The 25,034-nt window shown below is 57.4% G+C and overlaps 2 protein-coding genes across 4 annotated transcripts; one reads left to right on the top strand and one right to left on the bottom strand.

The window, feature by feature from the left end:
• Positions 1–7,067, top strand: ALX3 (ALX homeobox 3). The gene is made up of 4 exons (XM_058423517.1): positions 1–247; positions 3,582–3,877; positions 4,944–5,006; positions 5,654–7,067. The coding sequence occupies exons 1-4, from the start codon at positions 1–3 to the stop codon at positions 6,296–6,298; spliced, it is 1,251 nt and encodes a 416-aa protein (XP_058279500.1). The 3' UTR covers positions 6,299–7,067.
• A 1,159-nt stretch (positions 7,068–8,226) lies between these two features.
• STRIP1 (striatin interacting protein 1) lies at positions 8,227–24,551 on the bottom strand. Of its 3 annotated transcripts, none has more exons than XM_040085575.2 (21): positions 24,444–24,551; positions 22,116–22,185; positions 21,775–21,849; positions 21,128–21,262; positions 17,481–17,601; positions 16,230–16,298; positions 15,768–15,874; positions 15,247–15,374; positions 14,180–14,362; positions 13,879–14,096; positions 13,543–13,608; positions 13,286–13,349; positions 12,734–12,805; positions 12,444–12,518; positions 12,190–12,287; positions 11,641–11,767; positions 11,447–11,547; positions 11,165–11,231; positions 10,354–10,458; positions 9,986–10,190; positions 8,227–8,926 (listed from the first exon to the last, which is right to left on the bottom strand). In XM_040085575.2, exons 1-21 carry the CDS (start codon positions 24,492–24,494, stop codon positions 8,679–8,681), a joined length of 2,385 nt encoding a protein of 794 aa, XP_039941509.1. In that variant the 5' UTR covers positions 24,495–24,551; the 3' UTR covers positions 8,227–8,678. The 3 variants fall into 3 exon arrangements, with proteins under 3 accessions (XP_039941509.1, XP_039941507.1, XP_058279457.1); XM_040085573.1 differs by lacking the exon at positions 24,444–24,551 and adding an exon at positions 24,278–24,410; XM_058423474.1 differs by lacking the exon at positions 24,444–24,551 and adding an exon at positions 22,258–22,274.
• Positions 24,552–25,034: the final 483 nt, after the last annotated feature.

Genomic DNA, 25,034 nt, shown 5'->3' with positions numbered 1-25,034 from the left:
ATGGAGACACCGGGCTGCCCGGCCTTCCCCCCGCCTCGCCGGCTCGGGGGTCCCCCGGGGCTCCCCCGGCCTCCCACCGCCTTCGCCCTCGGCCCAGCGGGGCCCCAGCGGCGGCCGCCGCCGCTCAGCCCCCGCCCCGGCCGCTGCCCTCCGCTCCGGGCACAGCCACGGTACCTGGGGGTCTCCAGCCCGGGCCCCCCCGCCGTGGCCGTGCATGGGAAGCCCCCGTACCCGGCCGGGGCTGCAGGTACCGGGGGAGCGGCGGGTGGAGGGGGGAACCGCCGACCCCTCCCGGCCCCTTCTGCTTCTCTTCTCCCCTCTCTGCCCCGCGGCCTCGGGTTCTGCGGGGACCCCCGGCCCCGACGCCCCCAAGGGCGTCATTTCCCCGACGCGCTCTCCCCGGCTTCTCCGGGACGGCCGATGTCGCGATATGACCCCATCGGGGACCCCCGGGGCGTCCCCCGACGGGAACCGGAGCTGCCCAGTGTCGGCAGCTGGGGCTGTGTCGCGACAGACACCGGGGTGTCGGGGATGGTTCCCGTTCTCCAGAAACGAGACGGGAAGAGGGAGAAAAGGCGGCGGGAGAGACCCGGACCCGCTGCCGCGACGGCGGGGACCGGCCCGGGGTGGGGAACGGCGGCTCCCGGTTACCGGGGATGGAGCAGGGCCGGTCCCGGTCACCGGGGATGGAGTAGGGCCGGTTCCCGGTCACCGGGGATGGAGCAGGGCCGGTTCCCTTCACCGGGGATGGAGCAGGGCCGGTTCCCTTCACCGGGGATGGAGAAGGGCCGGTTCCCGGTCACCGGGGATGGAGAAGGGCCGGTTCCCGTCACCGGGGATGAAGCAGGGTCGGTCCCGGTTACCGGGGATGGAGCAGGGCCGGTCCCGGTCACCGGGGATGCAGAAGGGCCGGTTCCCGGTTACCAGGGATGGAGAAGGGCCGGTCCCGGTTACCGGGGATGGAGAAGGGCCGGTTCCCGGTCACCGGGGATGGAGCAGGATCGGTTCCCGGTTACCAGGGATGGAGAAGGGCCGCGCTCCCCGGAGCAGGCTGGAAAGTGGCGTCCGGCCGCCGACCCCGGTCCCCGGAGCACAGAGGGCAGGACCGGCGGCAGCAGCAGGACGGGCCCGGGGCTCGGGGATGTGGGGGAGGCCGGAGCGCGGGGCTGGCAGCGCTCTCCGCTCCCCGAGCTCCAGCGCTCCCGGTTCCCCGGGACTCCCGGGAGCCTCGCTCCGGGGCGATAACGCTCTCGTTCCCCGGTACGGATCCCGGCGCTCCCGCTTCTCCGGCTCTCCCCGGTACCGTGTCCGGAGCTCCAGAGCAGCCGGTTCCCCTTGGCCCGGGTGTCCCGGGGGCTCCGCACCCGTCTCCAGGCTCGGGCAGGACCCAGCTCATTCCCGGGGCTCTCCCGCCGTTCCTTTGCGCTCTCCCGGAGCTCCCACTTTCGCTTTAATATTACTGCCCCGCTGCTGCTTTAATATAAGAAGCAAAAGGCAGCGCCGCGGGGCGATGGGAACCAGGTGGGAGCCGGCAAAGCCGCCTCGGGCAACAGGTAGAAAAATCCCCGAGAAGCGCCGGGAGAATCCTTCAGGGAGCACCGGGAGGGGCCCCGCCGCGGCTCTTACCTGCTCCAGCTGCGGCGGGGCGATTCCGCCGTTCCACGGGTGTTTCCCCCTGTTCCTGGGAGTCCTTTCCGTGCCCCCATCCCTTCACTAATGATCCTTTCGAGTTCCTTCCCCTCCCCATTATCCCAGGGACTGTACAGCTGTTTCCCAGCTGCCGCCTTGCCCAGCGCCGCCAAATCTTTCGGGGGGTGTCAGTTTAGGAAGGAGTGGGAGAAAAATATTTTTTATCTTCCCTTTGTCCCCCTGTGCCGCTGTGTTTATTTAGCTACGTGCCTGTATCCCGCTCCTTCCTGCCTTTCCCTTCTTTCTGGGTATTTATTTATTTGTCTCCAACGCCAAAACCCGTGGGGCACTCGGAAATGCGCCACGTCGCCTTTGAAAAAAGGGGGGAAAAGCCCCCAATTCCATGCTTTGTGCAGCAGGATTATATTTCGGTAATTTTTTCCCCCCTTTAATTTGGGTTATATTTGGGTCTGCTCTTTGGTGAGATTTGGTTTCAAATCATCAAAACCCTCTGGCCCAGCAGCTGAGCCCTTTGGAGGCCAAAGCAGGGAGGAAACGGCAATTTGGCCTCATTCCTTTGCCCTTACCCATGACCAGACAGGTCGGTACTGAGACGGACGAGGAGCAATCGCCCCCCAAACCTCCCCCAAATTACAATTTCTCATTAATTCAAAGCAGCTGGATCTGGGCTTGGCGGCTCCATAGCCCCCAAATTGCCTTAATTAGAAAACAGCCCCAAATCAAAACCGAAAGGCCGGAAAAGGCCATGGGGGGGGCTGGTTTGGGGGGTGCAGAGCCCCGCAGGGATGGGGACCCCATTCCCCCTCGGTCGGGATGCGGTGGTGAACAGGCTGGGAGGGAGGGTCCATCCTAAAGGAGACGTTTCCCCTCCTCGCCGTGGGCCTGATCCTGCTCCGAGGGAGCCAGCGCTCCCCACCTGCAGAAACCCCGAATCTGGAGCTGGTGACTGGGGTGGGATCAGGGCAAACCCAGCGTTTTTAGGTTGTCCCTTCCCAGGTGACACCTCTGTGTCCCCTCAGCAGGCGGGGACCCCAAGGCACACCCCCCCCCCCCAAAATCTGCTAATTCCCCGCTCTGCTAATTTCTCCTTTCCCTGGCTCAGCCTATTGGGGTCCCAACAGCACCTGGAATTGTTTGGAGCTGCCAAGCTCTGTGTGTCCCCACGTGGGGACAAACAGCACTCCTGGGGGTACAGAGGTGCCCCCCAAAACGCCTGGCAGGGATTTTCCTCCTTGATCCCACTCCATCATCCACCCCAGCGATGCAGCAGCATCGAAGGGAAGCGGGGAACCCCCAGATTTCTAGCTCTGGTCCCAGAGGAGGGTGAGAAAAGGGAGCTCTTCTTCAGCAAGAAAAGCAGGCTGGTGATTTTTACTCCAAGTGTTTTCCCGGGAGCTGCAGCTCCAGGGAAGTGCGGGCTCAGGGGCACAGAGCTCCCCCTGAACTATCTGGGGTGTGGGGTCTGGATTCGGCCCAGAGCCGGGGGGGGGTGTGGGGTCCCCTGTGGCTCTGTTCTGGGCTCTGAGCCGGGCGGAGGCACCAGCCTGTGCAGGAAGGGAGTGGGAGGAGCGGGATGAGGAGAGTGGAGCAAAACTCTCTGCACACACCCCCGTGCCCACCTCCCCTGCGCCCTCCCCGTCCAGTCCCAGCATCCCAGGGGGACCCCGAGCACCCGCTGCTCCAGCCAGGCTTGCCCCTCCCTCCAGAAGCTTTTCCTGCACACAGCGAGCAGGGGTTTATCCCTCCCCAGGGATGAATTTTCCATGCTGTGTGTCCATGCTGAGCCCTTTCTGCTGCGACAGTACCTCGACATCCCCCGGGACGGGAAGGGATGTGATGGGATGGGATGGGAAGGGATGCCAGGGCCGTGGCATGAACAGTTCTGGGCTTCCTTGGCACTACTAACACCCCCTGGTGCTTCTCCCCACCAGGTGAGAAAGGCTGCAAAGGTGGGTTCCAGGCGATTCCTGCAGCCTGCAGGGTCCCCCCGAAAGGCCCGGAGGATTTGGGGTGCCCCCTGGCAGCGCCCCTGGGCAGCCTTCGGGACCACGGGATCCCCGAGCTCCCCGAGCCCCTGGGCAAGGGCAAGAAGCGCAGGAACAGGACGACGTTCAGCACGTTCCAGCTGGAGGAGCTGGAGAAGGTTTTCCAGAAGACGCACTATCCCGACGTCTACGCCCGGGAGCAGCTGGCGCTGCGCACAGACCTGACGGAAGCCAGGGTGCAGGTACGGGCACGGAGGGTGGGCATGGACGCCCTGGGGCTGCCAGGACGGGGGCTCCCCCATCTGCAGGGTGATGCTGAGATAGAAGCTGCTTTTCCCATGAAATACGCTAAATCCCAGATGGAAAATCTCAGGCCATGCCCTCTCTGCCGTGCTGTGGGTGTTGGCTGCCTCTGAACTCTCCACATTCCCCGCCCTGGACAAGCACTCAAAGAGTCAAAAATGTGGGAGGTCGGTGTCAACCCCCCACCTCAGAATGCCCTAATGGTGATCCCCCTGCGCATCCATCGTTCCCAGCCAGGTCCCCGGCTCAGGAGAGGGATCCCCGGGACCTGGGGTGACACATCCTGGGACGTGGGGCAGGGCCAGGTCGCGCTCGCACGCCGCCGCTCCCGGAGGTGTCTCCGTGCGGTTTGAGGCTCCGAGTGGGAAGGGGAAGCCGGAGGGTGCTCCCAGCAGGGAGGAAATGAAGCTGGAGGGTAAGGAAGTGAGCAGGGAGCACCCGCTGGGAGCTGCCACCCCCAGGAGTAGGAATGGGGCCGGGGCGCAGCAGGGGAAGCGTCCCCCGAGCCCGCACACGCCCAGTGCCCGCCCGAGCGTCCGAAGCCAGATTTGGGGCGGGCTGAGATGAAACCGCCAGCGGCCACGAGAGCCCCAAGCCGAGTATGCCGGCAGTGCATCCTCCTGCCCGGGAGGCGCTGCCGGAGTTGTCCCCGCCCCAGGGAGCGCCAGTCCCCACCGCAGCACGGAGGGGACGTGCGGATGGGACATCAGCACCCAAAAAGCCTCATTCTGCAGCAAAACCTGCGACACACAAGCAGCAGGGAGGGGGAAAGGATCACGCACGGAGCAGGACGGATCGGTTTTGGTGCGGGACGAGATATTCGCGCTGTTGGAAAAGGCCGGGGCTCCAACGCTGAGCGCAGAGCAGCTTCCTCTGCTCGGCTCCGGCGCTCCGGGGCACCGTGTGCGGCCCTTCTCCTGCTGGGGAGGAGTGCGCGCCTGGGCAGGGGGCTGCGGCGGGCAGGGGAAGGGTCCCCGCACCTCAGCCCCCTCCTCCATCCGCCAGGTTTGGTTCCAGAACCGCCGGGCCAAGTGGCGGAAACGGGAACGTTACGGGAAAATCCAGGAGGTGAGAGATGGCACGGGAGCTGCTCCCCTGGGACCCTCACCCTAACCCGGTCCCACCGCACCCGTGGGTGCCCCGCATCACCCGTTCCTGCCCCTTCTCCCCACGGCTGCACCCACCCTCGGGAAAAGCGCGGCCCGGGGTGGAAAGGAGGGAGGATCACGTTTTGCCACACGCAGAAGATGCTGTTCAATGTCCCACTCCATTTCCCTCTGGGGCAGGTTTTGGGGGTTCCTCCTGAAGACCCCCTCCTACATCTATCTGTGCTTCCTGCCTCCCTTTTCTGCAAAACTTCCTTTCCCCCCCCCTCCAATATCGAAAAGCATAAAAATAATTCAAAATTCAGCTGCACCCACCTCCCTGAAGCCAAACTCTCCGGGTGGGGGGGAAATCTTTCAACCAAGATTCAAACCCCCCCAAGGCCAGAAAACAGAGCAAAGGCATCGCTCCCCTGCACCCTGTGGGTGGGGGGGTTGGAAGGGAGGATGAGGAGGATCCAACAGGGGTGAGAGGGATCCTGGGTGGGATAAGAGGAATCCTGAAGGGAGGAGTGGGATTTCAGGCAGAATGGGGGGGAAATGAGCACAGCAGGATGTCCCCACGCTCATCTTGGGCTTTTTTTGTTGTTGTTGTTGTTGTTGTTATTTCAGCTGCAGAACAACCTGTGGCCGAGCCCTGGGAGCCCCCCGGGGCTGCTGCCCCCCGAGAGCATCCCATCCCCGTGCATGTCCCCGTACCCCCCCGCTGCCAGCAACGGCTTCGTGGGCATCCCCGCTTCCCCGGGCCCCCACCCCGGCATCAACAGCCTCTACTCCCTGCACGGGCTGCCCCCCCCCGGCCCTGGCCCCACACCCCTTCGAGCCGCCCCCCCAACACGACTACAAGGCGCCCACCCTGATGCCACTGAGGATGAAGAGCAAAGAGGGCGCCGGGAGCCTCCTGAATTGGGCCACATGATGCCCTCGGGGGATGGACACGGAGCCCTCGTCCCCCCCGGGTATCGCCCACCCCCGCGGCACCAGGGAGGGGGGGTCAGGGTGGGGGGGGGTCACCTTCGCCCCCTCTCTGCACACCCCATTTCCCACCACGATGCTGCTGCCCCTCCAGGCCCGCCGAGGGGGGCAAAGGGGGCTGTGGGGAGGAAAAAGAGGCGTCCCCGAACCCAGGCTGCCCCAGCGGGGCCGGCACCGGCAGCTCGGGAGCCCAGAAACGGCCGCCCAAAATACCTGAGCCGTCCCAGCGATGGAGATTCCCGGTGGTTTCCCCCCGCCCCGGGCACTGCCAGCCGCGGGTGAGGCTGAGGAGGGGACCGTGCCCCCGGGGGAGCAGCGGGGCAGAGGAGTTTTGGGGGAAATTCTCCCCTCCCCAGCTGAAATTTGGCCTCTTGCTCCCTGCCCAGTGCAACCAGCAATGGCAGAAATGGGGCTCTTCCCCTGCCAGTGCCATACTGGGAACACACTGGGACAGCTGCTGGTGCTCGGGGGTTACTGGGGACAGCGCCAAGGAGCTCCAAACCCCCCCCCGAGCTCCTTCTGCTCCCTCCTGGAGGGGAAACAAGGCCCTGGCACAGCTCCTGGAGCCCCCTGGCATGGGCAATAAAGCCATGAGGTGGGGGCTACCAGGATAAAGCATCCCGAATTAAAGGGATGCTCTGCTACCCCTCCGGGGGGTGTTTTAATCCCAGCAGCTGGGAACCCTCCAGCTGGGGTGTTGGGGGCACAACTGGTCCATTTTGGGGGAGCTTCCTGCATTTTGCAGGGTTCTGCATGTTACTGGGGGTACCTGCAAGGCCAGTCTTGGGGGAGGGGGGCACCTCATTGTATCCAACGCGGTTCATCTGCTCCGGGGGGTCCCAGGGGGGCTCCCCCGGTCCCCCCCAAGAGCCAGCGTGTCCTGTCCCCCCCCTCCACCCACTGTGACCTCCCCCACTGCAGGGAAACACCAAAAAATGAAGCCAGGACCAACGCTGCTCACCACAGCACCAGGAGATGCTGGCACACCCCAGGCACCCTCTCGGGCCAAACCCCGCCTTGCAAAATCTGCAATGCCCCAGCTCCCACCTCCTGAAGGGGGGACACCCCTGTGGGGCACCCGGATCCCCTCGGGGAGGCTCCAGACCTGCTGTTCCAGCCCCACCTGGGCCAAAGGCCAGGGTTTTCAGCCAAGCTTGGCAGCCTGGGCACAGCCTGGGCACAGCCTGGGCACAGTGCGTGCCCCCAGGAGGCAGCCCAGGGCTGCCAGCCCCACCCAGGACACCTCATACCCCCTCCCACCGGCGGGGACTTTGTTATTCATTTCTAAACAATAAACCACGTTCTTCATAGGTTAATGATGGCTCCAGCAGCCCTGCAAAGCCAGGGGGGCTGGGGATGGAGACCCAACAGGCTCCTCAGGCCTGTCCTGGTGCTGGGAGTGGGGTTTGGGGGCAGGATGGTGCTGGAGGCACCCAGGTGGGTGCCAGGGGTGGGTGCAGCCCTGGCAGGACCCCCGGGGCACATCCAGCCCCCCAGGAGGCACATCCAGCCCCTGGCTCCGTGCTGCCCACAGGAGGGTGAGGTCAGGGTGCAGCACTGGGATCCAGATGGACCCGGGGCTCCACGTCAGCCCTGGCTGAGGGGAAACAGGGCAGGGACTAAGGGCGTGTCACCATCGGTGCTGAGCCCACAGAACTTCTCTGATGTCTCGTAAGGCTCAGTCTGCTGCTTCCAGGCCTGGGGATTCACTCCTGGAGAAACAGGCTCAGAATCCCAGCAGGTGATGGGCTGGAATTGGGGCTGTCCCAGGCTCCCTCTGTCCGCAACCATCTCTGCAAATCTCTGCCTCAAATCAGGGGGAATCCCCCAGGATTTCATCCCCCAGGGCTGCTGCTGCCCCTCTGCCAGGGAAACTGAGGCCAGGCAACATGCAAGGCTGAGCTCTGGCAGGATTTGGTGACAGGATCCTCCACTGAGAGCAGGGACCAAAGAAAATCCCAGAAATCTGGTGTCAGAAATCCCAGGACGGAGCTGGGGGAGGGTTCAGTGAATGACACAGGCAAATGCCTGCAAGAACCTGCTCCCCTAAACCAACAGACCTGGGTGCAAGGTAAGACTAAACCTTCTGATGAGGGGTCAGGCACCCCTGGGGTTTGAGGGATGAGTGGGGACAAGGACACAGGATGAGGAACTCTCATCCGGGCAGGAGGGACAGGGACACGGACAGAGCCCAGCCACAGTCAGGGCACAGGTATCACCAAATATATATAATCTATGTACAGCTCCTGCACCCCTCGTGGGCTGAGGGGAGGCTGCCCCAGCCCCTCAAGCCCCCCCAGCCCCCCAGAGGGGCTGGGCAGGGCCAGCCTGGTGTCCCACCCAAGGACCCCACTCCCACACTGCCACCTGCTCCCCCTTCTTGGCTGGGGGGCACGAGAAGGGAGGTGCCTCTGAAAGCATGGCACGGGCTGGGCAGAGACCCCCCACCCAACAGGAAACCCCCTCAGCTTTGGGATGAGCTCTGGAAGGAGGCAGAGGGGCAGGATGCGGTCTCAGCGAGGACCCCCCATCTCCATCCTCTTCCCAAGCCCACCACAAGAGTGCAGCCACCCACAGACCCCCCCAAACCTCGCTCCCCTGCCCCGTGGCGGCAGGACAGCCTCGAGCTCTCCAGGAAACCCATCCTGCCTCCCCGTGTCCATCACTGCAGCAGCTCCTCCCAGGAGATGGGCCGGGAGAAGACCTCCCTCTCCAGCCACAGGTCGTAGTTGACCTGGAAATCCTCGGGCAGGTCCACGCGCTGGCCCAGCACGCTCTGCAGGCAGTTATCCACGGGCAGGAACTCGGGGTTGCCGTGGGCCCGGTCGTAGCGCCGCGAGTTGAAGCGCTCGATGCTGGCGCGCAGGGCACACTCCTCCGCCTGGAAATCCCAGGGACGGGCGTCCAGGTCTGGGAACAGGGATGAGACGGGTCAGAGAGGAGCTGGGGGCTCCTCAGCCAGCCCAAAGCCCTCGGTGGTGGGGTTTAACCGAGCCCCGTGCAGCGGCCTGCTCATTCCCACATCCACCAGAGCAGGGAAGAATGATGAGGGTAAAAGCCCTCGTGGGTTAGGATGAAGACAGCTTAATAAAGAAAGCAAAAGCTGTGCACACAAGAAAGAAAAAGACTTAATTCCCTGCTTCCCAAGAGCAGGCAGGTGTTCAGCACCTTCAGGAGAACAGGGCCCCATCCCAGGGAATGGTGACCTGGATGACAAACACCATCACTCCCAACATCCCCCAATTCCTCCTTCTTCCCCCTACTTTATATTCTGAGCATGATGTCCTAGGGTCTGGAATATCCTTTGGTTCCCTCTCCTCCCAACAGCCCACACACCCTCAGCCCCTCACACCTGGGCAAGGTCTTTGGAGGTACTTCCAAGAGAGCAGAGCCAGGAGCCACCAAGGCTCCAGCACCACCCCAGCATCCCCAGCACAGGCACAGCACCAGCACCGACCCACAACATCCCAACATCCCCACCCCATCAAGCACACAGAAACGGGCAAGATCCCGGGAGGGGACACAGGCCAGCTGACCCAAATCAGCCAAGGGAATATTCCAGACTCTGTGATGTCAGATCAGATACAAAAGCTAAGCAAAGGAGGAGAAACCATGGGGCATTTGCTATTTAAAACATATGCCCTCCAGAGCAGCCACTCCACGTGCTGGAGCCCGGAAGTGGCTGAACATCACGTGCTGATGGGAAGTAGAGAACAAACCTATTTTTTTCTGCTCTTGCTGTGATAAACTACCTTACCTCAACCTACAAGTCATTTCCCATCTGATTTTCTCTGCCCTGTCCAGCTGGAAAGGGAGTGACAGAGCAGCTTGGTGGGCACCTGGTTAAGCTCAACCAGCCAAGGTCCCCCAAGGTCAACCCAGCACACCTGCCCAAGGTGGCACAGGGCGAGCTCAGGGCACAGAGCCTGGAGCAGGAGGGCTGGGAATGCCGGGAATGCCGGGATGTACCATTGCCGTAGGCCCAGTCGTCGTTGAGGCGGTGCCGCACTTTCTGGTAGATGGCTGACATGGTTTTCATGTTGCTCTTCCTCCACTGCCGGCCCAGGTACTTGGTCTGCACCTTGAGCAGCTTGAGCACGTAGAGCTGCATCATGGCCTGCTTCACCTTCAGAGCCCGCTTCAGGATCGGCGCCGACTTGAACACCACCAGCATCTGCCAGAACATCCCCAGACCCCAGCTGGGACGGATTCCCGTGCCAATCCCTCCTCCATTCCCCTGCTCGCTCCTCACTCCCCACCCACAGCTGGGCTGTCCCAGGTTATCCCCGGTGCGGGTGCCTGGCCCTGCTGAGCTCCAGGACATTCCCAGCCCTCACCATGGTGCGGGAATGCTTCCACTTGGTCAGCTTGTTCAGGATGCGCAGGAGGTTTATGCAGGAGAAGAGGTTCCGCCAGCAGAACTGGTTGTTGTCTCCAGCTTCCTGTGGGGAAGGAGATGCAGGGTCAGGCAAGGGATTGGAGCAGGGATGGGGAGAGGCTGTGGTGATCTGAGGAGTCATGTGCATGTGGGCAGGAAATCATCCAATCATGGAATTGTTAAGATTGGAAAAGCCCTCTGAGATCATCAAGTCCAACTGTTCCCCCAGCAGTGCCAAGGCCACCAGTAATCCCTGTCCCCAAGTGCCACATCCACACCCACACATTTTTTGATCACTTCCAGGGACGGTGACTCCAACACTGCCCAGGCCAGCCTGTACCAGTGCCTGACCATCCTTTTCACAAAGAATTTTTCTCCAATATCCAACCTGAACTTCCCCTGGCACAGCTTGAAGCCATTTTCTCTTGTCCTTTTCTCCCTGGGACCAGAACCTGAACCCTCAGCTGCCCCCTCCTGTCAGGAGTTGTGCAGAGCCAGGTCCCCCCTGAGCCTCCTTTTCTCCAGGCTGAGCCCCTGCAGCTCCTTCAGCCACTTCTGGTGTTCCAGCCCCTTCCCCAGCTCCATTCCATTCTCTGGACACGCTCCACTCCAGCAGACACCTGCCATCCCCATCCTCCTCCCCAAAATCCCAGCGGAACCAGGGGCTGAGCACAGGAGAGCTGAGGGTGCCAGGGCTGGGTGCTGAGCCCTGCATCCCAAAGTGCCCTGGGAAGCGCCCCAGGTGCCAGGACTGTCACAGCAGGACTCACCAGGCTCTCTGCCGTCAGCTCCGGCAGCTCGTGCACAACACAGTAGGGATAGTCCAGCACGGAGATGCTGCAGGAAGGAGAGGGGTGCTGGTGCTGTTCCCCCAGATCCCCCCAGCCTGGGGGCAATGCAGCCCCCACTCCCCACCCACTGCAGATGGGCTGTGGTGGGAACTCTGCAGGTCTGCCTGAGCCACTGCCAGGGAGGGACTGCAGCGGGGCCAAAGGAACAGGGACCCCTCCCCACATCCCCCAGAAACGCAGGTGGGCAGCATTCTCCCTCACCTGTTCTTGGCAGTGATGTAGGACATGATGTTCTGGTTGAAGAACTTGAGGATGAGTGGGATGCAGTTGGCAAAGACGAGGTGCTGGGCCATGTACTCAAACTGGGGAGGAGAAATGTGGGTGAACAGGGACCCACTCGGGCTCCTGCCGTGCCCAAAGACCCGTGGGCACGGCTGGACCCCGGCCCAGCTCACCTGGTAGATGTGGTTGAGCTTGAAGTGTTTGAGCAGGAGGAGCAGCACGGCAGAGATGGCCTTGACAATGATCTCCTTGTGCCGATTGACATCCACGCCCAGCTTCATGCTCTGCAGCACGGTGGTCCTGGGGACACAGGGACTGCATCAGCAGGAATTCCTCACAGGTTGTCCAGGAAAGCTGTGGCTGCCTCATCCCTGGAAGCATCCAAGCCCAGCCTGGGACAGTGGAAGGTGTCCCTGCCAATGGCGGGCGCTGGAACTGGGTGAGCTTTAATGTCCCTTCCAACTCAAATTGTTCTGTGGTTCTATGACACATTTGCAGTGGTCACCCTTCCTGCTCCGCTCATCCCTTCCCACCCAGAACATTCCATGATCCCACAGTCCTCGGGCTGGGGCGGGGTCTGCCCCTCCCAGTTCCTGCAGGGTGCAATCCAGGGTACAGCAGGGTGACATCCCCAAGGAGCCCCAGCCCACAGCAGGTCAGACCCACAGCTCCCTCCTTCCCTTCCCACCCCCAGCCTGCTCCTCTGCTCCTCGGCCACTCACGGCATCTCCTCGGGCAGGACATCTGCCAGGATGTTGATGGAGTCTGTCTTGGCTTTGGAGGTGGGGGCTGCAGCCAGGAGGATCTTCAGAAGAGCAATCTGGGAAGAAGGGAGAGATGGAGGGGGAATGGGAGCTGCAGGGGACTGGCCACACACCTTTGCCTCACTGCAGGAGGGAGGAACAGAGCAGGGCAGGGGTGAAAACTTGGGATGCAGCACTGGAAAGGGACTGATCCAGGGGATCCCAGTGCTCACCATGTACTGGGGCAGGCTGGGCAGCAGCCCCTGGTACAGGATCTCAGCAGGGACTTGCTCCACTTCCTCTTCCCCCTGGTGCCAGGAGAGACCAGAAAACCTCAATCCAGGAGCTGCCACCAGCACCTTGGACCATGAACCCAAGTGCAGGATACCCCCAAAACCCTCTGCCCCAGAGAAAGCCCTCCACAGAAAAAACAAACCCCTCAGCCCTGCCATAAAACCGGGCAGAACCAAGTGCCCCCAGCTCCCAGCCCAGGATCTCCACCCCACCCCAACCACACACTCACTCCGGAGAGCGGGGAGCGCAGGAACTCTTCCTCCATGTGCACCTGCACCTCAGCAATGGATGTGTACTTGTGCTGCAGGGGGACAGAGCAGGGTCACCACGGCCCCCCAGCCCCAGCCTGCTCCCACCATCCTGCTCCAGCCCTCCCAGATCCCTGTCCCAGGGAGCACCTCTGCAGATGTGCAGGGTGGGAGCTGCTGGGCTCAGGTGTGGGACAAGGCCAGCAGGAAGGGGATGAGGACATGAAGAAAGCGATAAAACCCCTTAACAAAGGGATAAAACCCCTTAACAAAGGGATAAAACCCCTAACAAAGGGATAAAATCCCCTAAGAAAGGGATAAAACCCCCTAAGGAAGGGATGGAGCCCCCGAAGGAAGGGGCTCAGACAACCTGGGAGTCCAGGATGAGGTGAAAGCTTAAGGCTGCTCTCCCCTCACTGGGCAGAGGAAGGGGAAAATGGTCAGGAAAATCCACCCTGAGCTGTGATGGGAGCAGGGAGATGGGCAAGGGGCACCCATCGAGCAGCAGCGGCTGGAGGAATTCCTTAACTCACCAGCTTCAGGGTGCGGATGCTCTCATGGATGGGCCTGGGCAAGCCCACCACGGTGTTGGTGTCACTGGAAGAGGGAAAGAGCCAGGCTGGGAGCAGGGCTGAGCACCCAGGGGTGGGGCAGGGACCACCCAGGGATGAAGCCACGCACCAGCCAGCCAAGGCCTTCCCTGCTGCCACGTAGAGACAAAAGCAGCCCCCAAACTGGCCTTCCCCACAGGCCCCCCATGATGGCAGCTGTGGGCTGGCTCTGCACCCACCTGCCCAGCGTGTAGCCGATGAATTTGCTGCGGCTGGATTCCAGGAACATCTCAATGTCCTTCTCCCTGCAGCAAAGACAGAAGGGAAGAGTCACATCTTTCTGCACATCTGGAAGATGCCCAGCCAGACACGGGGAAAGGCACAGCCCAGGCACAGGGAAAAGCCTTGTGGTCAGGTAAAGGGTGCACAGCCAACCCCACAAGCAAACAGCCATCAAAGTGACCACCCCCTCCCAAACACCTTCCCTACATCCCTGCTGAGATTCCCAATATCCAACAGCCTCTGTTTCCCTGACCCTGCTCCAGCTCTCCAACCAGGGAGCCCCCCGGACTCACCGGACCTTGGGGGCCCAGGGCAGCCCTTTGGGGCAGGTGATGCGGTCGCTGGGGGGGTGCTGGGTAGGGGGGGGCATCACTTCATCCCGTTCCAGGGGGAAGGTCTCTCCCTCCAGGCTGTTGTCATCATCATTCTCCTCCTCCTCCTCGCGGGAATCGTCAGCTTTGTACGGATCCCGCTCGTTGAAGGCATCGAGGTTATCCTGTTTAATGAGGGCCTGGAGCGGGGAGAGAGGGCAGGGAATATCCCAAAAACAAGGCCAGACCCTGGCAGTGCCCTCCCAAACGGCCCTGTCCCCACCTTGTGCTCCCTCCGGCCGCGTTTCTGCTGCTGCTCGATGAGGTCGGAGGCGGAGGCGGGCGGGGAGGCCGCCCGCATGTTGCGGATCACCTGGATGCTGTCCTCGGGCAGCGGCGGCAGCCCCAGCATCTCCCTCTTCTCTGCCTTCATGCTCTGCAGCTCCTCAAACCCTCCCAGGGTGCACTGCAGGGAACACCACAGCATGCTGAGCATCCCAGGGGCACCTACACCCGCCCGTGCCAAACCCAGTGTGCAGGATCACACAATCAGTCAGGCTGGAAAAGCTCTCTGAGATCACCCAGTCCAACTGCTCCCCCAGCACTGCCGAGGCCACCACTAATCCATGTCCCCAGGTGCCACACCCACGTGTCCTTTAAATCCCCCTGGGGATGGGGACTCCAACACTGTCCTGGGCAGCCTGTGCCAATGCCTGACCACTCTTTCCATGAAAAAGAAAAATCCCAATATCCAAGCTAAACCTCCCCTGGCACAGCTTGATGTCATTTGCTCTTGTCCTGTCCCTGTTTCCTGGGAGCAGAGCCTGACCCCCACCGGGCTGTCCCCTCCTGTCAGGGAGTTGTGCAGAGCCAGAAGTCCCCCCTGAACCTCCTCTTCTCCAGGCTCAGCCCCTTTCCCAGCTCCCTCAGACACTTCAGACCCTTCCTCAGCAATGTTCCACTCCATGAATATGCTCCAGCCCCTCAAAGTCTCTTTCCCTGAGGGGCCCAAATCCCTCCCCAGGGTTTCAAGCAGGAGCTGCCTGCCCTGTGCTGCTCTTGTCATTGAGAGAGGCAGGAGGGACAGGAGGATGTCCAGGCATCCACAAATGCAGTGTTCAGAGCTTTCCTTCCCCCAGCCAGGGACCTTGCTTTGGGTCTATCCTAAGTATCCAGCTCCAGACACCAATATCCAACGCTTTGCTATGGAGGAAAACCTGGGACTGGGTTTAAAGGAAAACTGAACACCGGAACAAGAGGATGGAGCAATTACAGCCAACTCTGAGGGCAGAATTCCCTCCCCTGCCATGTATCAAAGCACACATCCCACATCCCACAGCCTCTCCTTACCAGCACAGTTTTCCAGAGTAGAAGCAGCACCTTCTTCATGGGGAAGTGCGGAGCGTGGCCACTGCAGAATTTGGTCACCATCCCAAAGAGCATGACAGAGAAGGGTTCGTTGTTGTACAGGGGGGCTCCTGGAACCACAGAGCACCATTAGCCAGGAATTCCTCATCCCTGGCCTCACCCCAGCCACCAGCATCACCAGCTCTGCACCCTCCTCCCCATCAGCTCCAAGATCCTCACCTAACCCCAGACAGCTCCCTCTCCCCTTCCAAGGCCTCCTAAACTCTGTAATTTCTTGCCTCTGTGTTGAGAGGAAACAACAGCTCCAGTATTCGTTTTTTTCCCAGGGAGAGAGCACCCAGCAGCAGAAAGGGCTGCATGGCTTCCTCTGCTCACCTCCCTCTGCCCCACAAGTTGAGCAGAAACCAACCCAGCGCCGCCAGTCGCTATTATCCGACTCCTCGAGCCAAATCCCGAGTGACTGTCTCCAGCCCTGGCAGTTCCACCCCAGCTCTGGCCCTCACCCAGCTCTGCTCGGAAGGTTTGCCTCATGCTCTTCCACTCGGGCTTGTCCCCCTCGGCCTCCTGGCGCACGGTCTCCACAATCAGGTACATGATGTTCAGCAGCACCCTGCAAAAACCAGGGCAGCTGAATCCCGGCAACTGGGATCAGTTACGGAAGCACTGTCAGCACCCAGGGCTCAGGGAGAAGCTGGAGCACCCCAGAGTTCATGTACCTGCTCCACACCAGCACACAGGCACTGGGGGGAAAAGCCTCTACAAGTCCAAACAAGGAAAAAAATCTGCTTTCTCGAATTTTACCCTTTCATATCCCCAATCTGGCCCATCGCTGCTGTGCAGGCTGAGCACAACAGATACCCATGGAAACTCTCAGAGCTGGGACAGCTCTGGGACCCCTTCCAGTGGCTGTCTCAGCCTCCCAAAGCTCCCAGAAAACCCTGGTCCCCCTCCTGGTCCCTCCATACCTGAGGTCGGTGCTGTCAGCCAGGGAAATGGCCGGTTTCCTCACGGCACTGGAACAGGCGGCGCTGTTGCTGCGGAGGGAGAACAGCTCAGAGGGAATTTGGGGGAATTCAAACTCTGCTACGGGCACTCCACGTGCCAGCTCCAAACCCCGCGACAGACACTGCTCCATGAACTCCCTGCTCCCAGCACAGCTGCAGGAGGAGGAGCAGAGCTGCCTGTTTGCTGCCAGGCAGTTTGGTTCATTGGGAATTTCAGGAGGAATCAGGGATAACCCCACATGACACGTCCACCCAGGACAACGGGAGTCACTCTGTGAGCTCCAGGAGAAATCAGGGATAACCCTATATTACACATCTGCCTAAGACAACAGGAGACACTCTGGTGAGCTCCAGGATAAATCAGGGATAACCCTACATGACAGATCCACCCAGGACAACGGGAGTCACTCTGTGAGCTCCAGGAGGAATCAGGGATAACCCTACATGACACATCCACCCAGGACAACAGGAGTCACTCTGGTGAGCTCCAGGAGAAATCAGGGATAACCCTATATTACATTACACATCTGCCTAGGACAACAGGAGACACTCTGGTGAGCTCCAGGAGAAATCAGGGATAACCCTACATGACACATCCACCCAGGACAACAGGAGTCACTCTGGTGAGCTTCAGGAGAAATCAGGGATAACTCTACATGACACATCCACTCAGGACAACAGGAGTCACTCTGTGAGCTCCAGGAGAAATCAGGGATAACCCTACATGACACGTCCACCCAGGACAACAGGAGTCACTCTGTGAGCTCCAGGAGAAATCAGGGATAACCCTACATGACACGTCCACCCAGGACAACAGGAGTCACTCTGTGAGCTCCAGAATGAATCAGAGATAACCCTACATGACACATCCACCCAGGACAACAGGAGTCACTCTGTGAGCTCCAGGAGGAATCAGGGATAACCCTACATGACACATCCACCCAGGACAACAGGAGTCACTCTGTGAGCTCCAGGAGAAATCAGGGATAACCTTACATGACAGATCCACCCAGGACAACAGGAGTCACTCTGTGAGCTCCAGGAGGAATCAGGGATAACCCTATATTACACATCTGCCTAGGACAACAGGAGTCACTCTGTGAGCTCCAGGAGAAATCAGGGATAACCCTACATGACACATCCACCCAGGACAACGGGAGTCACTCTGTGAGCTCCAGAAGCACCCCTGCAGTGTTTCCCTGCAGTACTCACTCAATCTCCATGTTCAGCAGCTCCACCAAGGCGTTGAACGTTCCCACTTCCAGCAGCAGGAAGATGTTGTACCTCATCCAGGCCTGCACCTCGGCCTCGGAGCTGCACTCCCCGAAGGTGCCTGCGAAGAGAGCCTGCTGACCCCAGCCCACGGGCGCTCCCACGGCACCCCACGTGGAAACACCCCTCGGACAGAGGGGGGAACTGGCAGGCACAGGATGGAGCTGCCCCCTCTGGGTAACGCGTTCCGGGCCTGGGACCTGGGCTAAGACAGGGAAATCAGACAAATCTTGGGCCAAACTGCTCTAAACTATCTGGTCCCATGAGATTCAGCTTCGTTCCAGACATCCCAGGTGGAATGAAAACCCCAAGGAACGAAAATTCTTCAAAATATTACATATTAAAATAATTGGTAATTATTGTATTATATTAATACTATATATTCATTATATTATATATTACATGCAATTATATATAACATATTGTGTATAATATAGATTATATTATATTAATAATATATGCCATAAAATTAATATAAAATACATATAGAATATATGATGTGTATTGTTTATAAACATATACACAATGTATTATATGTAAGACACAGCATGTAATAGATGTAATATACAATATACAGTATATTACATATAATATGTATTGCAGACTATATTGTATTAAGTATTACTTGTAGTACACATATTATAATGAAATAATTTTATGTATATGCTACACATATGAGATTTTATTGTACCATGTCTCACCTATATAGTATATACATTAAAATACTACCTATAGTATATGTATTGTAATTATATATTTTGAGATATATATATATATTATATTATCTTGTACTATGTCTCCTATATATATCAAAATATGTAGTTATAGTATGTATACTACATGTAATATGTAGTACAATGTAATCTACAATACATATATTATATAATATATACTTTATATAATACAAAACTATATATTACATATTGTATATTATATAGAAGATATGTGAATATGTTATAACTTTATGAACATAAAGGAGTTCTATATTATTTAAATATACGCTATATAGAAAATGTAGTTAATGGACACAACATAACAAATAATTGTTTCTCTCTATATATAGATATACAGATAATTGTATATCTAATTGTATAACTGTACAATTGTATATTGTACGATACATATATACTTATATAGATTGATGCTATCACAATATAACCTATTTTATGGACTTAGTAGTGGAGCAAACAAGGGGCAGATGCACAATATCACAATATAACTATCTATCACTATAAAACCCTCCTTGCAATTATCTGTCACTATAAAATTAAATACCACAATGTAATCCATTACTATACTGTACAACACATGTAATATATGCTTATATGGATTAACTATATCACAATACAACCCGTTTTACGGACTGAGCAAACAAAGGGCAGAGGCACAACAATATAACTGTCACTATAACTATCACTATAAAATTAACTATCACAATATAATCCATTACTATGCTGTACAATATATATAATATACAGATTAACGATATCACAATATAACCCATTTTATGGGCTTAGCAGTGGGGCACACGAGGGGCAGAGACACAGTATCACAATATAACTACCACAATAACTATCTATCGCTATAAAACTACCTATCCCAATATAACCCATTACTATATTGTACAATATATATAACATATACATTAACTATATCACAACACAACCCATTTTACAGACTGAGCAGTGGGGCACACGAGGGGCAGAAGCACAATATCACAATACAACTATCTATCACTATAACTATCACTATATAACTATCACTGTAGCTACCTCCATAAAATTAACTATCCCAATATAAGCCACTACCATATTGTACAATATATATAACATAAATATCAACTGTATCACAATATAACCCATTTTACGGACTGAGCAGCGGGGCACACGAGGGGCAGGGACACAATACCATAGTATAACTATCACTATATGTATCACTATATAACTGCCACTATAACTATCTATTGCTATAAAACTACCTATCCCAATATAACCCATTACTATACTGTACAATATATATAACACATACACATTAACTGTACCACAACATAACCCATTTTACAGACTGAGCAGCGGGGCACGCGAGGGGCAGGGACACAATATCATAGTATAACTATCTCTGTATGTATCACTATAACTATCTATCACTATAAAATTACCTATCCCAATATAAGCCACTGCTATATTTTACAACATATACAACATAAATATTAACTGTATCACAACATAACCCATTTTACGGACTGAGCAGCGGGGCACATGAGGAGGGGCAGAGGCACAATATCACAATATAACTATCACTATATGTATCACTATAACTATCTATCACTATAAAATTAACTATCCCAATACAACCCATTACTATACTGTACAATATATATCACTTATACACATTAACTATACCACAACATAACCCATTTTATGGACTGAGCAGCGGGGCACATGAGGGGCAGAGGCACAATATCACAATATAACTATCACTATAACTATCACTGGAACAATCTATCATTATAAAATTAACTATCCCAATATAACCCATTACTATATTGTACAATATCTATAACACATATATATTAAGTGTATCACAACATAACCCATTTTACGGACTGAGCAGCAGGGCACACGAGGGGCAGGGACACAATACCATAGTATAACTATCACTATATGTATCACCATAACTATCTATCACTATAAAATTACCTATCCCAATACAACCCATTACTATACTGTACAATACATATAACACATACACATTAACTATACCACAACATAACCCATTTTACGGACTGAGCAGCGGGGCACATGAGGGGCAGAGGCACAATATCACAATATAACTATCACTATAACTATCCCAATATAACCCATTACTATACTGTACAATATATATAACACATATATATTAAGCATATCACAACATAACCCATTTTACGGACTGAGCAGTGGTGCACACGAGGGGCAGAGGCACAATATGACAATATAACTAAGAATACGTATCGCTATATAACTACCACTATAAATATCTATCGCTATAAAACTACCTATCCCAATATAACCCATGACTATACTGTACAATATATATAACACATATATATTAAGTATATCACAACATAACCCATTTTACGGACTGAGCAGCGGGGCACACGAGGAGGGGCAGAGACACAATATCACAATATAACTATCACTATCACTATATAACCCATTACTATACTGTACAATATATATAACACATATATATTAACTATATCACACCATAACCCATTTTACGGACTGAGCAGTGGTGCACACGAGGGGCAGAGGCACAATATCACAATATACCTGTCACTATAACTATCACTATATAACTATCACTGGAACTATCTATCACTATAAAATTAACTGTCCCAATACAACCCATTACTATACTGTACAATATATATAACTTATACACATTAACTACACCACAACACAACCCATTTTACGGACCGAGCAGCGGGGCACGCGAGGGAGGGGCAGAGGCACAACACACCAATCCATCACCATAACTATCGACCACCATAAAACTGACTCTGCCCGTGTAACCCGCACAGGAGGGGCAGCGGCCGCTGTCACCTTGTGCCACGTAGAGGATGGCGCGCGCCACGCGCAGCCTCTTCTCGCGCGCCGTCACCTCCAGCCCGTCCAGCAGGCGCATGGCGTGGGTGCGGTGCTGCGTCCGCTCCAGCTCCGGCCACTTCTTGTCCCGCACTGCAAACCAAGGCAGGGCTTTGGGCACGGCCACGCTGCCCCGAGGGAGCGGGCGCGGCCGGGGGAAGGGCTCCCGGGAGGTGTGTGACGGCTCAGGGACGTCTGAGCAGCCCGGCAGGTGATTAGGTCAGTCGTGGCACCGTGGAATATCCCGAAAGGATCACTGAGGCCAGCTCCTGGCCCTGCACAGGACAGCCCAAAATCTCGCCGGGTTGTCCAAACACTCCTGGAGCTCTGGGAGCCTCGGGGCCGTGCCCATTCCCTGGGGAGCCTGGGCAGTGCCCAGCACCCTCTGGGGGAAGAACCTTTCCCTGAGATCCAGCCTGAGCCTCCCCTGGCACAGCTCCAGCCTTTCCTTGGGTCCTGTCCCTGCTCACAGGGAGCAGAGATCAGAGCTGCCCCTCCAGAGCAGCTGCAGACCCCAGTGAGCCCTGGCATCAGGCCCCTCTTCTCCAGGAAGAGAAATCCCTGTCCCTCCCCAGGGCGAGAAGAATCCAGAAAAAGGCTCTTACTGTGGATCCTGAAGTCCTCCTCAAAGCATTTTCGGTTGAGCAGGAACTCTGGCCCCTCCGTGTAGCTGTACAGCTCTGCCAAAAGAGGAGAAGCTCCAAAAACCTGCACCGAGCTGCAACTCAGCCCTGGGAACTGCTGTTTTAGCCAAAATATCAAAATGTAATAAAACCCCATCCAGTGTAATGCCAAAAATATTAATTACACATATCCTGTCCCTTTTAACATCAATACAGCATTTAAATATAATAATAAAGCCATACTGGAATTGACAGAGTTCCCTTAATTCAACCAGGAGAGGAAATCACGGCTGATTAATTGATCCCACAGAAGAATTCCTTACCCGACAGCTCTGCTGTCCATTTATCCGTGTCTGCATACTCAAACTCCAGGTCTGGCGACTCCGAATAGCCCTGAAAACACGGGGGAAAATCAGTTCCATTACAGCACACCACAGGAAAACCACAATCCCTGAAAACACTCACAATTCACCTCATCCTCCTGCAAATCCAGGGCTGGTTTTCCTGGTTTAGGGACCAAAAACATTCCTGCAGCAGCACAAATGTTACCGAGGCAACTCCAGCCCACCTCCTGCGCCTCCATCGGCTGGGCTGGGCCACGTGGAGCCGCTGCAGCACCCCCAAAGCACAGGGGAGCCCCCAAAGCACAACAAACACGACAGGAGACAGGGAGAGGGTTCTGTGAGATCAGGGAGCTCTCAGAGCTCACCCATTCCGCACAAAATTGGGAAAATTTGGGCTACGCTGCTGTGTCATCCTAGCAGATGGAATTAGTGAGGATGAAACAACTCCAAACAGCTCTGGAGAGGCTGCAAAACCATCCAGGAGAACCTTCAGAGCACAAAATATCAGCTCCCTTTACACAAGTCATGAACATCGACCCACAGGCACCCAGCCCTGAGTGGGGCAGACACACAGCAAGTCCCTCACAAATTTCAGGATGCTGAGCACGGGGCAAATCCACACCAGTACTCTCCTGAATTATTAGGCTCACACTCCTGAGTACGGAGAGGATCCAGAATAGAATCTTCATCCATCCCTAAGTGAGGGGTAAACCCATACAAGAACCATCCCAAAATTTGGGGCACCCACTCCTGAATGAGGCACAGACCCAGAGCAGAATTCTCCCCAGTTATGGGGCTCTCACTCCTGAGTGAGGGGCAGATCCACACCAGAACTCTCCTGAACTCTGGAGCTCCCACACGTGACCAAGGGACAGATCCACATCAGAACTCTCCCAAATTTGGGGGCACCCACTTCTGAGGGGCAGAGTGAGGGGCAGGCCTTGAGCAGAATTTTGGGGCACACACTCCTGAGCACAGAGCAGAACCCTCTCGGGATACCCATCCCTGAGCGAGGAGCAGAGCCACAGCAGAATGATCCCATATTTTGGGGCACACATTCCTAAAGAAGGGGCACACTCAGAAACAAACCCACATAAATTTTGGGGCACCCCCCACAAACGAGCTGCAAATCCACAGCAAAACTCTCCTAAATTTGGGGGCTCCCACTCCTGACAGAGGGACAAATCCACATCAGAACAATCCCTAATTCCAGGAGTCTCAGAGAGGGGTAGCTCCAACCTCCTGCCTTGTGCTGGCTCTGCTCTTCTGGGAGCACCCCCAGCACCACAGGTGCCCCAAGATTCCCCCTCACATCCCTCCCCTGGCATTCCAGGGACCTTTCTGAGGATCCCCTGGGTTAGAACAGCTCTGGGGCCATCCCAGGAATGAAACGCTCTGGAAAAACCCAGTGATACCTCTGTTCCGTACAATCCTCCTGACCCCCAAGGCTCAGGGTGACCCCAGGGTGTCCCTGGGGTGGGGGTTGGTCACCCCTTGCTGGATCCACCCCTGGTCCGAGCACGGCAGCGGGACCCGACACCCCACCCCGGGCCGGTACCGACCGGTAACACCGAGGAAAGCCCCGGGTGGGCTGTGAGACCCCCGGGCCAGCCCTGTCACTCCCGTTTGGGACGGGCGGACCGAGCCACCCTCGCGCCCCGGCCCGGTCACAGCGGCCCGGACCTGGGGAAGGGATGGATGAAGAGGAAACCGGCACCGACCGAGCCCAGGCAGGATCCGGGCAGTCCCAGTTCCGAGCAGGCCGGGCAGGGAGAGGCCCCTCGGCTCCACAGCCCGGGCCCGCTGCGTCAGGGAGCCGGTACCGAGGGAGCGGCCCTGGGACCAGTACTGGGGCACCGGAGCCAGCGGACGGGCTGGTCCCGGGCCGGTCCCGGGGAAGGCGGTGCCCAAGCAGGGCTGGAAGGGCCGGACACCGGCCCCCCCGGGCACCGGCACTACGGGCACTGGCACCCCTGGACACGGCACCCACAGGGATCCACGAGCACCGGCACCACCGGGCACCGGCACCGACCGGACACCGGCACCGCCCCTGGGCACCGGCACCCATGGGCAGGCCCTGGCCGAGGCCCGGCGCGGCCCGCCCCGCCCGGGAAGGCCGCCCCGCTCCCGGCGGCGCTGACCTCGGAGTCCTTGCGCGGCGGCCGGGCCAAGTCGCGGCCCCTCCCGGGCGCGGCGGCCCCACCGCGGCCCTTGTTGTTCCCCGGGACCGGGACAGGGCCCGGCCCGGGGCCGCCACTCGGCTCCATGTCGGCCGCTCCGCCGCGCCGAGCTCTCGCGAGGACTCACCCCCTCCTCTCGCGGGAGCGGCAGGGAGAGCCGGGGCAGCGCCGCCGCCATGTTGGGAGTGGCACCCGGGGGAGCGCCGGTGTCTCCCGTGGGTGCGATGCAGCTCCGCCCGCCGGTCCCGCCGCTCCGCCGTGGCGGCCGCGTCACGGCCGGCGCTGCCCGCCCCCGGTGGCCACGGACGGCGCGACACACGGCCTGTCGGCGGGCTCCGCCCCCGCGCGGCCATCTTGGGTGCGGCGCGACCCCGGGCGCGGCCATGCTGGGTGCGGCACTTCCGCCCTCACCCGGGGGTGGGCCCGGGCGCTGGTGGCCGCCATGTTGAGAGTGGCAGCAACAGGCAGAGCCCACAGTGAAGAGCCTGGAGCAAAGGAATCCCCCGGTGAAGGGGCTGGGCGGGCTCAGACCCCAAAGAGCGGGGACCTGATGGGGCTCGGAGGGGAGTCGGACCCCGACAGACCAACCTGACAGGGTTTAAACCCCAAGCTAAGGTGTCCTATTGGGCTTAAAAGAGGGTGAGACCCCAAAATCCAGAGTCGTAGCAATGCTCAGAGAGTTCTGGCGGGACTCAATCCCCACCCCGAGGTGGCCAAA

The sequence above is a fragment of the Hirundo rustica genome, chromosome 24 (assembly GCF_015227805.2).
Source record: "Hirundo rustica isolate bHirRus1 chromosome 24, bHirRus1.pri.v3, whole genome shotgun sequence".
NCBI classification, from domain to species: Eukaryota; Metazoa; Chordata; class Aves; order Passeriformes; family Hirundinidae; genus Hirundo; species Hirundo rustica.
This window is presented reverse-complemented; position numbering and strand designations above follow the sequence as displayed.